The following is a 14246-nucleotide window of genomic DNA, read 5'->3' as shown; positions in this document are numbered from 1 at the left end:
TTAAACCAGTGGTTCTCAAATATGTTCATGTCACGGACCCCCAAAACTAATATGTATTTGTCCCTCCCGAATACCCATCTGAAAATGTTTAGTGCCAGGGAGCCCCGTACCAGATTGGCAGATCGGTAGATCGGCTATTTTCAAATAACCGTTGTACTGTACAGGTTTGTTTGAAATGCTTCTTTTTGTCTTGTTTTCATAGACCAGGTTGCTTGTTTCTTTCACAAACTCTGGCAACACTGTTTGCGAGCCGTGGTGGACGTTTATCCTGCGAAGAAAAACGAGCCCTCCCCCCTCATCTCAGCCAATCACAGGTCAAGGCGGGATGGTGGGCGTATAAAAGCCGGAAACGTTCGGTGTTACTGTTTTCATATCAGATAGTACTACTCATAGAGTTATAATATATATATCTACTACTGCTAAAAACAAACAAACTGGTCACCAAATGGATTTGGATGAAGACTACACTCCTCGTTATCTGCTTAGAGGGATCCTGGACGCTGAGCCTAACAGATCTCCTGTTGCACGAAGGTAATGTCACAGCAACTGAACTGTCCGATTATGTCCATTTGTTTTCAAATAACTACTACCGACCGTTACCGTCATGGATGACCAATCTGATTCAATGTTTGTTGGGTTTTTGTGCCATAAAAGTATTCCTCACATTTGTTAAAACTGTTTTAAGTTGATGTTGCTATATTTACGAATCCCCATTTCTTGAGAACGTACGCCAGTGGTGGAAAAAGTACTCACATTTTTTGACTTAAGTAAAAGTATCAATACTGCAATGTAGAAATACTCAACACAAAAGTATTGGTATCAAAATGTACTAAAAGTAGAAAGTACTCATTATGCAGAATGTCCCATTTCACAAGTTTTCAAATGTATACAAAATATTTTGAAAATGGCAGATCTACAAGCTCACAATGCGTCGCATCATAACACAAATGGCTGAAGTGGATTCTGTTTTGTTATAATTTCCTTCTAACAAGTCGTTCATGTAAGTCCTTGCGGTCTTGTTTCCAATGAGAACCTGTGAGCAATTGGGGTTAAGAGTCTTACTCAGGGACACATTTCATATCATCGGCGCATATGCTGGGATAGCCTGGAATCGAACCTGGGGCAACCAGGGCCTCTGGTTCCCTAGGCGGGCTCACTAACCACTCAGCTATGGCCGCCCCTTATAATAATCAAAATCTACAAAGTAACTAGTAACTAAAGTTTTCAAATAATAAAAAAAAGTACAGAAAATTGGAAATACTCCAGTAAAGTAAAAAATACCTCAACATATTACTGAAGTACAGTACTTAAGTAAATGTACTTAGTTACTTAACACCATGGGATGTCAGCATTTTTATTGTTGTGAGATTTAAAAAATGTATACAAAACCTGTCCAGTCATTTTGGGGTATAACCAAGTAGTTGAAGGATACGATTAAGTCTAATGATGTACCGTGCATGTTCACATCATGTATACTTTACATTACTTAAGACTATTTTCAAATATTTTGGACAAAATGGACAATTTGACATCGAGGTGCCCAGATGTCCCTAGTGCCCACCTATCCTGTATCCATCAACACCAGCACATCAGAAAACAATGGAATATTTGTGTATTGAAAAAGATTTGAATGAATTAAGTAAAGAAGGGGAAACCCCTGTTACTGAACTAACACTCGTGTCTATAGCAATGATTCTTATCAGTATTGTAGAGCTTTAACTTTGAACACAAAAAAGAAAAGAACAACTTTGTTTTAACCAAAATGAAAATTAATGTAGCCCTGAAACAATAATATTGGGTTTCTTCACACAGAAGTAGCACACTACTTCTTGGCTTACTGTCAATTAATGTACACGTTCAAATATGACAATTTTTCTGCAGCACTTCTGCTGAAGCACAGCGCTCCCCCAGCAGTACACGGCAAAGCGCCAGGTTGAGGAGTGATTCTGGTCGTGGTCAGAGCTCCAGCAGCAGTACACGGCAAAGCGCCAGGTTGAGGAGTGATGCTGGTGCCCCTACCCCGCAGGAGGCCCTGAGACGCAGCCTGAAACAGAAGCTCCGTGAGGTCAGGAAGAAGCATAGTTTGTTGAAATGCTCTATCTCACCCTTGTACTGTACATCTAAACCCCTGTGAATTGCTCTATATGGACATCCAGTACGATTTTAGGGATTCTTTTAATGGCAAAAATAGCAGATCTACAAGCTCACAAGGTGTCTCGATGCAACGCGTTGTGAGCTTGTAGGTCGGCTATTTTGGCTTGTTGTACAACAAAGTATAACATGGGCCAGTGTTAGGTGGTTAATCGATTTAGTTGATTATACAAAATCAATAGGTTATGTACAAAATAAAACATAAGAACGTGCTTCTCGATTAGTTGATTAATTGAAAAATGTATGGATAGAATAATTGCTGTTGCAGCTCTAAACTCAACCTAGATGTTCATCAATCTATGATTTCTCTAGAGCTCAGCCAGGGTATCGCTGCCTGTCGGGAGTGTCGGCAACAGAAGGACCACCTCAACTGTGACAAGGAAGTCGAGCAGGGATTCAGCTCTGCAAGATGATGTCACTCCAAGGCACATGCTCAAGAACATTTTGCAGACGGGTGAACATGACATTTTCTCATTGCTTGCGTCAGATTTAGATTAGTCGTTTTCTCAGTTCCTAACCCTTGCCTCTTTGTTATGTCATTCAGAGCCCGAGGTGTCCCTCCTGTTCCAGGAGAAAGCTGTGGGGAAGGAGCCAGTGCGGCCTCGATCTACCTCCAGCATGGGCAGCAGCCGTCCAAGGTAGGCTGTGTGTCAACCATGACATGCTTGATATGTTGTTGGGGAACATAAAATAATTAGATGATAAGTGCATGTTTCTCTGACTGGCGTTCCATTTCTGTCAGCAAATCTTAACAGACTGTCTTGATATTCCCATTGGTTCATTTATGCTTGTATTTCAGTACTAGGCTGTCGGATTTGGAATTTTCCAGTGTGACTTTGGCCGCCGCAGACCAGACAGAGAGGGGACTGAAAAGAAAGAGATCACCTCGTATCTTGGATGTAACTGCATTTGAGAAACGACTCAATCAAGGTGATGGTAAGGTTAAAACTTGCCAATGAATTGTGTGCTTTGCTTTCATTCCCCCATGGCTGGCTATTAAGAGATGGGAGTCTTTTTTACAATTTAGGCATTTATAACGGATGCTTTTATCCAGAGTGACTTACAAGTGCGAGATTGGAATAGGCATGAACTCTAGTCAATAGTCATCATTAGGTAAATAGTCACATAAGTAGAGTGCATAGAGACTCTACCAGACTCTACTTGTATAGAGAAAGCAGGTAAACGATGAACCTAGCACCTGTCTAAACGACATGCTGTCAAAATATTTAATACAATTGACCAATATCTGCATAGTAAACTAGCATCTGTCAAACAAAGGTGACAAGAATAGCCTGACACTCAGTCTGAATTTATTTCGTTTCACTCCATTATTCAGTGGCCAAGGTGGGGCTCTTTGGCGACTGGTTCATACTAGGGCTTACCCAAATAGTTTGAATAATCAAAGCTCCGAGTTTTGATTGTTTTAAGGCCCAGAAGCTTCGGAGAAAAAAAAAAAAAACCAAGGGCCGGTTAGATTTTCTACAGAGAAAACCCCTGCCTTCGACAGCGTCACCAGACCCTGAATGTGAGGCTAGCGATTCAGGGGCTGGAGCCAGGCTATGACGAGGAATGCAACGAGAGAGAAGTACTAGTGGGTTAGGTAGAGTCTGAAGAGGTGGGAGTGAGTCTGCGGTTCTGAGTGCAATGGGAAGTTCATTCCACATTTTGGGAGCTAGGAGGGGCAAGAGTCTAGTAGGACGTCGTGTGAATGAACAATAATATGTCTAGGTCTGTCAAGTAGGTTCTGCAATGTACATCCCAGTAGTCCATGTGCAAGTGCACCAGGCAGTCCGAGTCGATGCAGTAGTCAAAACTCATTTGTAACAGATGCAGCAGGTCTTAGATTGAAATCATTTTTTATTGTAAAAAATGCATACACATTAACATATTTGTACATGTAAAAAAATAAATAAATCCAGCTCCTTTCCATTGTTGTTCATCCGCTGTCGCCTCACCGAGGTATCTGTTGAGAGAACCCCCAGACTTTCCTTTCCCCGGCCAGATTGGCTAACAGAGGGATCCTGATGTGGTCCTTGAGTGCAAAATATGTGTAAACCGAGTGCCACGTGTTGGGGCAATCTTAAAGTCTTGACACAACTTAGTTTACTCTTGTGTTTCACTCTTGCTGTTGCTGCTATGACCTGAATTGCCAAGGCTATCTTCCTCCGGGACCATTTTGCAGACCATTGAACTTGGTCTTTTCCCGTATTTCTTGCGACTTGATTGATTGACCGTTTGCGTGTGTTTCCCTAACCCTTGCCTCTCTGGTTATGTCATTCAGAGGCCAAGGTGTCCCTAGAGCCAGCGACGCCTGCAGCTAGCTCAAGCATAAGTCCTAGGTAGGCTGTCAACCATGATACTCAAAGTCGTTGGGAATTGGACTGGGAATATTAATAATACTGTATATCAATATTGTGATATGGGGGCTAGATATTGTCTGGGATTTGGGAGGCTGCATTAGTCATGTTCTCTTACCCACAGTTACTGTGTAAGCATTACTGATGATAATCAAAAATCTCATTGTGTTAATATTTTGTGACAATATTGATATCAAGACAAAATGAGATTTTATTTATATTACAGAGGTACATATACGTACAATACATATTTCCTTCAATAACTCTCATCCATACTTAAAATATTCTCTAACCGGTTCATTTATTTGCTTGTTTCAGTTCTGCTTCTGGGCTGTCGGAGCTGGATTTATCCACTGTTAGTACAGACCAGTCAGTGAGAGGACTCAGCAGAAAAAGACCACCTCGTATCTTAAATGTGACTGCCTTTGAGAAAAGGCTCAATCAAGGTGGGTGTACAGGTTAACCCACCACTGATGTGCTTTCATTCCCCTATGGCTGGCTATTAAGAGATATTGTACAGTACGTTACCAGTACCTCTCCTATGTTTCTCTCTTCCTGCTGTTGCTGCTACAGTATGACTGATCAATTAAGGTTACTTGTATAATTGGGTCAAATAAAACTTGAATAAATATAACTTAAACAGGGGAATTAAGGTGTCATACCATAACGGTACTTCTCCTGTGTTTCACTCTTCTTGCTGCTGCAGTATGTATATTTATTTATTTATTATGTTTTCATTAGAAAAACCTAGTTGATCCCGGGGGAATTCAGGTGGCATACTGCAGCAGCAAGGAATAAGGAATATGTGCTTGAGGTATTAAAACTAGGTGTATGAGCCATGTGGTGTTTCTAATTTGACGTCAAGGCCAAGGTTGCCAGGGTTACAGGGTATTTAACCCTGTCCCTAATCAAGCGCAGTTGTTGCCAGTGGCAGAGTCAAACCGCTTTTTATTTTATTTATGTATTGTATGCTGAAGTGACAGATTGGCTACAGAAAAACGTTTGTTTATGAACTCAACGGACACTTGTGGACATCAGTTTGTATGGAGCACACGTCAGAACTCCCTCGGCAACCAGTATAGTGCCAGAAGTATAGGACTTGGGTGCTACACTAGGGCTTGGTGTTCTCAGAAAGCTCCTACCACAGAACCGCACAGATGCTTTGGGTTCAAACATGACTAGTTTTTTTTGACCCAGTGTTTCTGTTTGCAGACATTGATGATAGACCAGCAAGAGAGTCTTCATCCGCTTCTTCAGCCTCTACCACTTTGTCAGGGTAATTGGATATATAACCTCTTTCCCTGATCATAATCTTCCTGCAGTTAAAAGCTTCACTCGGATCCAACATACGCATGACTTTATATTCACATACATAGTTCCTCTGAGTGCCCTCATTTCTAAATGGCTGTTGTAATAAGTAAGATTATTGAGGTGCATATTGTTAGGTCACAGGTAATAAGTAAGATTATTGAGGTGCATATTGTTAGGTCACAATTATTACACAATCACCTAATCGCAATTATTTGAGATGATCACAAATATTTAGCATAACTGTCATATTCGATCCATGTCGAAAGAAATCATACATTTTCAAAAAATGGAAATGGCAGATCGACAAGCTTGGCTATTTCTGATAACTGAAAGTATAAAGTTATTAGTCATCAGTCATTACTTTGTATATTTAAGTTGTCATATCTGCATATTTAAGTTTTCATATCTGCCCCAGTGGAATTCTTTGTTTATGAAGCCAAAGAGATGATTATGTAATTGTTTTTTATATTTTCCAATGTCAAAAACGCTGTTAATCGCAATTATTGTTGACCATTAATCATCCAGTACAATTTCATGATCGTGATCGCTTTACTTGTATAATTTATTTTGTAGTGTAACATTAAGCTTGAAAACCCCACACATGGATGCTCGCACAGAGAAAAAGGCTCTTCAAAGGAAGGCACCTCACCACCGCCAATTCACCGTGGAGGCGTTTGAAGAAGGTTTAGATAAAATGCAGAGTGTTGGTAAGTGGCCTAGTTAAGGAATTCATTTGCTCAAATGTTATGCGTGTAGATGTTCCTCAGAGCACCATATGCTTTTAATTTGAGCATATGAGTAATAGCCTACATGGCTTGAAACGTAGTACTATTCATTTGTACTGCCACATTACCAGTCTAGACGAAGGGAGACTGCCATGTTATGGATTTGCAGGAATGAAGGTCACACAAAAAAGTGTGTGTACACCACACATGATGTACAGCAGAAATCCTGAGAGATTTACATGAGAGTACAAAGGTACATACATGTTGAACATTCAATTACTATTTGACAAATGATGACCTTGGACGTGCTGAAGGTTGATTGAAATGAACACGATATACAGCAAAGAGCCAGGTGTTGTATTAAAACCGGGCCTGCTGGAATGAATATAGCCTGTTATGTGGTATGTACGCTTACTATGTGAGCCACACAGGGCATCCCTTTTTTATGGTGTGGCTCTATAGAAGGCAGAGCCTTTTAGAAGGTCTGTCTGTGTGTTGTCCGCTAATCTTGCAAACCTCTGGACCAATCACTAGCAAATATCTTGTACACGCTTGTTGCCAGTAGACCAAGGAAGAACGTCTTCAACCCGTTGGACTGGAAATCAATGGCCAATCGGGCTGAAACCCTGCCCAAATATGCAGTTGTTTGTAACAGATTTGGCCACATGAAGCCATGTCGTTATAGAGCACCGAGGTCTGACGTAATTTACACATGCTACCCGGGTCACTTCCCCCCCTTCTGTATTCCCTGTGTTTAATAGTGCGTCATAAGAACTGTGTTCCAAAAATATACAAATGAGCGCGGCGGTTTGACTCGTATGGGTATGAAGCATCAACTGAAGCGAGAAAACGCTAACGTTACCGCAGCTGAATTAATACAATTTTCACCAGAAACGGACTGTAATCAAATATGAGTGACTGACTATCGTAAACCATACAGAGCCACCTCTCTGACAATAGCGCAGGGACAGTGTTTATTTTTGGACCACAATTCTTATATCAGACGATGACCCAATGTTATTCCCCATAGAGAAATTACTTCCGTGACCCAGGGGATGAACGAGTGACGCCAGGACTTCGGTACTCTATTAGACCCTGTGAAGTTTAATACCACCACTAAATCTGCTTTCCTCTTTATGTTCACTCTCTCAGATGGGACAACTGGCGGCGTGAGTAAGGCTGCATGCTCCGACGACTTTACCCTGAATCTGACTGATGGACCTGAATGCACCACTGACCTCTTCAACCACGCCACCGCCCTCTACGCCCAGCCATCTGTCATGGGGACCCCCTTTCCCATCACTGCCACACAGGACAAATGCACGGTCCTGGCATCGCAAATACAGAGAGATGCTGGGGATGAGGCGGAGGGAGAGATGAGCCAAGACGAGCAAATGGAAGTAGAGTGCAGCAAGTTGATTAGAAAACAATCCGCCTCTTATCCTCCAGCCAAAGGGGAAGAGGAAGTCTCTGTGGAATCTCAACCTGAGGAAGAGGATGCTGCAGCGCTGTCTCAGACTGAAGATGAAGCAGTGGGAGCGCAGCCTGAAGAAGAGAAACCAGTTGAGTCTCACACAGGAGAGGAGGTCGAGTCCCAACCAGAAGAAGAGGTCGAGTCCCAACCAGAAGAAGAGGTCGAGTCCCAACCAGAAGAAGAGGTCGAGTCCCAACCAGAAGAAGAGGTCGAGTCCCAACCAGAAGAGGAGGTCGAGTCCCAACCAGAAGAGGAGGTCGAGTCCCAACCAGAAGAAGAGGAGGTCGAGTCCCAAACAGAAGAAGAGGAGGTCGAGTCCCAACCAGAAGAGGACGCAGCCGTGTCCCAAATGGATGAAGAGACTCATGAATCCCAAACTCATGAGGTGGCCCCTGAGTCATTAGAAGAAGAGGCCCCTGAAGAGTCCCAAACGGATGATGAGGAACCCGAGGCCCCTGAGCCCCAAACAGAGGATGAGGAACCCGAGGCTCCTGAGTTCCAAACAGATGATGAGTCCCAACCAGAAGAAGAGGAGGCCGAGTCCCAACCAGAAGAAGAGGCCGCTGTGTCCCAATTAGAAGAGGCCCCTGAGGTGGAACCTGAGTCCCAAACAGACGAGGAGGAACCCGAGGCCGCTGAGTCCCAACCAGAAGACCAAATGGAAGAAGAGGCAGTTGCTGAATCTCAGTCAGAAGAGGAGGATAATGGGAAGCCAGAAGCTTCAATCGAGGGAACACCAAGGAAGCTGTCGCATGTTGCAGAGAAGATCAGTCATAGGGGCTTTCGCTCTGAAGGTGGTGGACATGTGCCTGTTGCAGTGGATGGCAGAAGGGACTACAGGAGTATGGGGGCAGTACCCAAGGCCACAGAGGCTGGTGAGCATGTAAAAAAGGTTTCACTCTCACATTATGGATATGTGATGCTACTGTGTGTCATTTGTTAGTTTTATTAATTTGTAGTAAATTACTGGCTTGATGCGCACTGCCACCTGTGAAAATTCGAACAAATCACACAGACAGAACAAATTACGCTAAGGCATGCAAGGCAACTTAAGCTTTGATATATCAAGTAAAAGGATGCATTTCTTCACGTGTAGAGTGGACGGGTAACGCATCTGCAGATGAAGGTCCGAGTGAGAGGCGCAGTGGTCCCCTCCTGACAGGCCATGTCAGTGGAACTTCTGCACAGATTGCTGAGGATCCTGCAGACCAGGAAGAGTGGGAGGATGAAGAAATTGATGAGGCTGAAGGTCTTTTTGTGTTTTCTTACGGTTTTGTGTGTAGGAATATTATTTGAATATAATAGAATGTTATTTCATTGACTTGTTTTCTAATGACCTTAGAGCGCTCCATGAAGACCCCTGCATTCATTCGAGCCATAAGGAAGGGTGTGGTCACTAAACCACAGTCCTCACCTGTGCTTAAACCCGGGGGCACGGTGGCACAGTCGGTGCAAGTTGAACCCAGGCAAGTTGAACTCATTGTTGCAGCAGAACATGCATGTCATTGTCATAATCACATGCGTTAAAGCTGCATTGTGTGAGCGTTTTGATAGTCACAAGGCTTGAAAGTATGGTGTATGAAGAACATACCCATGCTTTCCACTGCAAGACAACTTATAACTGCACTCAAAATGACTGGCAGTTGCAATGATCTGGATTTTTTTTGGGTGTAGCTTTAATATGATAATGCAGCTTTATGTGTGCTTTAAGTGACATAAGTGATATGTTGATTATTTAAATGTACTTTGTTCCTCCAGTGTTGAAGACGCAGCTTCAGTTAAACCAAAGAAGCGTACTGGGAAGACGGCTGGACAAAAGAAAAAGGAGCCCCCCTCCATTTTCACCAAAAGTTACTGCATGGGCAACTTCAGACACTTTGCTAAGACCAAGGTTTCCCCGGATGTGTACCCCGTCCTTAAAGAAACGTAAGTAACTAGAAATTAATCAAGTCGGTCCTTAAAGTGTCAGAATACAAACTTGTGAAATGAATTAAACTTGTGAAATGAATTAATGTGACCAGCAGCATCATTTCTGCTAGAGTAGATTAACAGGAGACAATGGCTTTTGCCAGGTCATGTCAGTGGCTTCAGATTGGTTCAAACGAGATTGGTTAAGTTCGAAGTGGTGAAAGAATTGTACTATATTTGGCAGCTAGTTGGCTCATTTTTCTTGCGGTTGTCAAGGTATGGTAACTATAAAAAGATGCATAGTCAGCCGTTTACAGCATACATTTTGTTTTGTCAACTTTTCAAGGGTAATATGAGTTGTACCATTATTTTCAGTTAGTGTTTGATGTATTCATTCTAATGGAACTGATAAATGGAGGTGGAAGCTTCCTGGATTAATGATATCTGCTCCTCCCAGCCCATGGCACAGTGTAGGAGGGTTCCAAACTGTAAATTGCAGGTGTTCAAATGTTCTGTTTTCCCTATTGGTTTAATAGAATGGAGAAGTTCTTTGACCGGATGGTGGAAGATGTGGAGACCTATGCCAATCATGCCAAGAGGAAAACGATTGAAGTGGAAGATTTTATCCTTCTGCTGAAAAGGTGTGCATGTTTTGAGTGTACCATATTAAGGGAAGTACCAACATGAGGCCTGAATATACTGCGATGTTTTCAATTAGATGAATCTCTACAGACGAATATGTGCCAGCCGTTCATGGATTTTCTTCCCCTATTTAAATTATTTTGTCAATGTCTCAACTCGGCTCCTCCTTAACTCATTGAGTGCCATTAACGTGTTTTTGCCGCTATGGCGCAGGCGCAACGTGCCAATGACGTGTTTTTGAAAAAATTGTTAAAAGAATATATATATATTTTGAAAAACATGTTCAGAACCCAAGATATCATTATCTGAAGATTTGCAGCTCCATCCACTCCTTGTTTAACTTATAACTGAAAAAGGCTGTATCTTGCTTCCTAAGCACTTTCTTTCTACTTTCTGGCACTGGGACAACTGTAGGCTGTACACTGAACGTATTTGATAACGAACATTGAAGGCTGTACACCGCAAATGTATTTGCTCACCAACACTGAAGGGCCTGTTTCTGGGCCTTTCAATTTTGAGATGAGATTAGAAGTTAAGATATGCTGCACAGAACAGATATACCAAAATTGGAATCTCAATAGATAATGTGTCCATGTACATCGATGACCAGCCTAGTTACAAACTGGGCTAACATGGGCAAATCTTTACTCTCCCCCCTTCATGTTGTATGTATGTGTTTGCGTCTTTGCTCTCTCCAGGCAGGGGCATGTGACCGACAAGGTGCCAGTGGAAGTCCTCATAGAAAAGTATCTGGACATGAGTGCTCGGAAAAAACTGATCCCTTGTGCCTCAAGTGGGAATGTCGTCTTCCCCAAGAGTCTTCCCTAAGATGGGGGGAAAACTGTTAGTAAACCGTTCTTTGACTGTTCTTATTGTTGTGGGGATTTTTTTCCCTCTGGTTTTTAAAGCTTTAATAGTTAAAGCTCTATTTTCTGATGGTACTAATTGCCATAGCGGTGGTTCTCAAACTTAAAAAAAAAAATAATAATTCTAGGACCCCATAACTCAGGTTTGCAGACCTGTAAGGGTCCCTTTAGAACCACCTCAAGCAATCCTGAGGGTCCCATAGACCCCACTTTAAGAACCACTGCTATAGTGTTCAGTAACGGGGTCTCCCCATCTTTCCAGCTCTTTAATAAATACAGAATACATTATCGGGAGAGGGAACCCAAGCTTGAATTTTATATTGTTCCAATGTTGTCCATTTAATTGTTTATCTTAGTATTCTGTATGCGTTCTCTCTCCTGATTGGATTGGATTAAATTAAAGTTAACCTATAAATGTATTTTCTGTTGAGCTGAATACTGAATACTCTATATATCAATGATTACTATGCTTACTACTTTATACAACGTATATACAGTAGGCCTAAATCACTTGCGGCACCATAATGAAAAAAATAAATGTACCCGTCTTTGTTTCATAGACATGTTCAGCTCTGCGCTTTGTCAAGCAGACATTTGTATGTTTGTAGCCCATTGGAAATAAAGGCCTTTTACTTGTCAAACCTACCCCCAGTGCCTGGACCTGGATGTTTCTCCTGAATATTACTCCCTTGCATGAGCATCGGTGGTTTGAGGGATACCGGTAGTGCTCCTTTTTCATGAAGTTATTTTCTTCTTAAATTCACGAGCCCAATCTGGGACCCATCGAAACTGTCTTGATAGCTTATTTGAAGCCTAACAGACAGATATTGGGGGTGTTTAATGTTATTAGGACTTTTGAGTTTGAAAAGTATAGTTGATGTAGATGCTCAAGCATTTGACTGACTTGCTGTAACCCACTTTAGACCTGAGGCCGATTCTAAAAACTGCTTCTATAAGTTTTCTGAAAACGTTCAAATTCTTACTCAATAAAACATTATGTTGCTATATGTATAGCAACAGCTAATGAATGAGACACAGATGTGGCTCCCGGATTGAAAGGTATAACAACGTATAGGTCTAAATGGGTTACTTAATAGAGCACATTTAAAACGACAGCATGAGTGCTGTACACTCGGTAAACAAATAAAAGTAAAACACATTGCCTATGGAAACCGCAATGCTCAGTCTGAATCATCGAAAGCCAAGGAGTACAAGTGAGTTTGATTTAAACACGGGCAAGGTTTGAGATGCTCTAGGGTTGGAAGATCATTCCAGTCCTGATGAAATATAAGTACTAAATATAACATGACCTGCATGGTCCCAAAACATCCACCAGATGGCATCAACTCTTGGTTTTAAACTTCTGACTGCAACTGTATCTATGATGTAGCCTACTGCCCATACATGCTCTTGCAGACATACTTTGGAGTGCAACAATATAAATGACAGCCCTTCTGTTTAGAGAGAAACGTGCCTAAGACTCTTTCGTGTGAGATATAATCAGAAAATGGATAAAGAACACTAGAAGTAACTAGTCTAGTACAGAGGTCTTCAACAGGGGGTCTGCGAAATTGTTGCTTTTTTCAAAATGAACATGAATCTATAGCAAACAGATAAATGGAGGCACAATGCACAATAACATGGTATGTTTATACATATTTTGTAGATTTTGCACACACTGGGGCAGGTGCGTATAGGAGCAGGCAATATAAAACACACTTGTATAGATAAATATACAATATATGTGTAGCCCCCCCTACCCTACGAGGTAGGGGGTCCCTGCTCCATCTCCCCGGCCTGAAAAGGTTGAAGACCCCTGGTCTAGTACTAGTGGGGTGGCCTTGAAGGTTGAGTCAAAAGAGGAGCTGTAGTCATAATACAGCACTGATTGAGAAATTATTTGAAAGCTTTAGACATAATGGTTTTAAAGTGTTAAATTGGTCTATATGAGTGTTTGTTCAGTAATGGGAGTCAACTTGTCTTTCCAGCTCTTTGGTAAACAAAACAAATTTTCAGGCCAGGATACCATTTTATCCAATCAGCTGAATCAGGAGAGAGGATCCAGGATGAACAAGTGAATTTAGAAGTGAGGACAAAGAAATGCAGACAAAATGATAAAAACGCACCACCTGAAAATGTATTTTCTGTTTATGCGAGATGTGGAGACTGGAGAGTACCCGTTACTGAACAAACACCATAGACCCCTAACAGACGACGTCACACTGATAAGAACCAGTATGCTCGCGCAGGCCGGCACCAAATGAAACCCATTGTCAGGTCTCGCTAGGACGCGCCTCACTAGCCAACACACAAGAGGAGGTTGAATGAACTGAAACCAGCGAACCCCGAAACAATGTTGGGAATTGATTGCATGAAACAATCACCTGTGCGGTAGTCTCAATGTTGGTAAACAAATAATTGGTCTACAGCAATGATTATCAGAAAGACCTATCAGAATATGGTGCTTTAACCTTTTTAACAAAAACTTTTTGTTTTCACCAAATAATATCATCCTACCTTTAACAAAAATAAAAAACTAAACAAAGAAAAGTTCTGGTGGATTAAAATTGCTATCGTTTTGATCATCTGAAACCAAGAAATACTCTATTTAATTGTTCTATTTTATGCTGTTTAGTGAAAGATTACAGTCACAAACTAGAAAAAATAAATTTGCCTTTCTTGAACCAAAAGGCTCAGTCTGAATTGTGAACTCAGAAGCTCTGCTCTGCAAGGCAGACATCTTACCACTGTACCACAGTTGTCCATACTCTATTTATGTCTATTGCATGCTCTTCAGTTAAATATTAGAGTC

General features: G+C 41.7%; 1 protein-coding gene across 3 annotated transcripts; it reads left to right on the top strand.

Moving 5' to 3' along the window:
• Positions 1 to 370: 370 nt before the first annotated feature.
• Positions 371 to 12035, top strand: LOC308104024 (uncharacterized protein). Of its 3 annotated transcripts, XM_080454279.1 has the most exons (16): positions 371 to 531; positions 1882 to 2065; positions 2464 to 2605; positions 2696 to 2789; positions 2951 to 3087; positions 4433 to 4490; positions 4827 to 4954; positions 5721 to 5784; positions 6393 to 6526; positions 7697 to 8274; positions 8329 to 8893; positions 9115 to 9267; positions 9361 to 9484; positions 9777 to 9944; positions 10463 to 10567; positions 11267 to 12035. In XM_080454279.1, exons 1-16 carry the CDS (start codon positions 446 to 448, stop codon positions 11394 to 11396), a joined length of 2850 nt encoding a protein of 949 aa, XP_080310405.1. In that variant the 5' UTR covers positions 371 to 445; the 3' UTR covers positions 11397 to 12035. The 3 variants fall into 3 exon arrangements, with proteins under 3 accessions (XP_080310405.1, XP_080310404.1, XP_080310403.1); XM_080454278.1 differs by having other exon boundaries at positions 2951 to 3081; positions 7697 to 8893; XM_080454277.1 differs by having other exon boundaries at positions 7697 to 8893.
• The last annotated feature ends 2211 nt before the right edge of the window (positions 12036 to 14246 follow it).

Source organism: Gymnoscopelus braueri (assembly GCF_963280865.1).
Source record: "Gymnoscopelus braueri genome assembly, chromosome: 17".
In the NCBI taxonomy this organism is placed as follows: Eukaryota; Metazoa; Chordata; class Actinopteri; order Myctophiformes; family Myctophidae; genus Gymnoscopelus; species Gymnoscopelus braueri.
This window is presented reverse-complemented; position numbering and strand designations above follow the sequence as displayed.

What these genes read in the sequence shown, in the direction of transcription:
- LOC308104024 (XM_080454277.1), top strand. Translation starts at nt 446, where the DNA reads ATGGATTTGGATGAAGACTACACTCCTCGTTATCTGCTTAGAGGGATC. An exon ending in CAAGAACATTTTGCAGACGG is followed by an intron (nt 2,606 to 2,695) that starts GTGAACATGACA and finishes TATGTCATTCAG; the next exon opens with AGCCCGAGGTGTCCCTCCTG. An exon ending in ATGGGCAGCAGCCGTCCAAG is followed by an intron (nt 2,790 to 2,950) that starts GTAGGCTGTGTG and finishes CTTGTATTTCAG; the next exon opens with TACTAGGCTGTCGGATTTGG.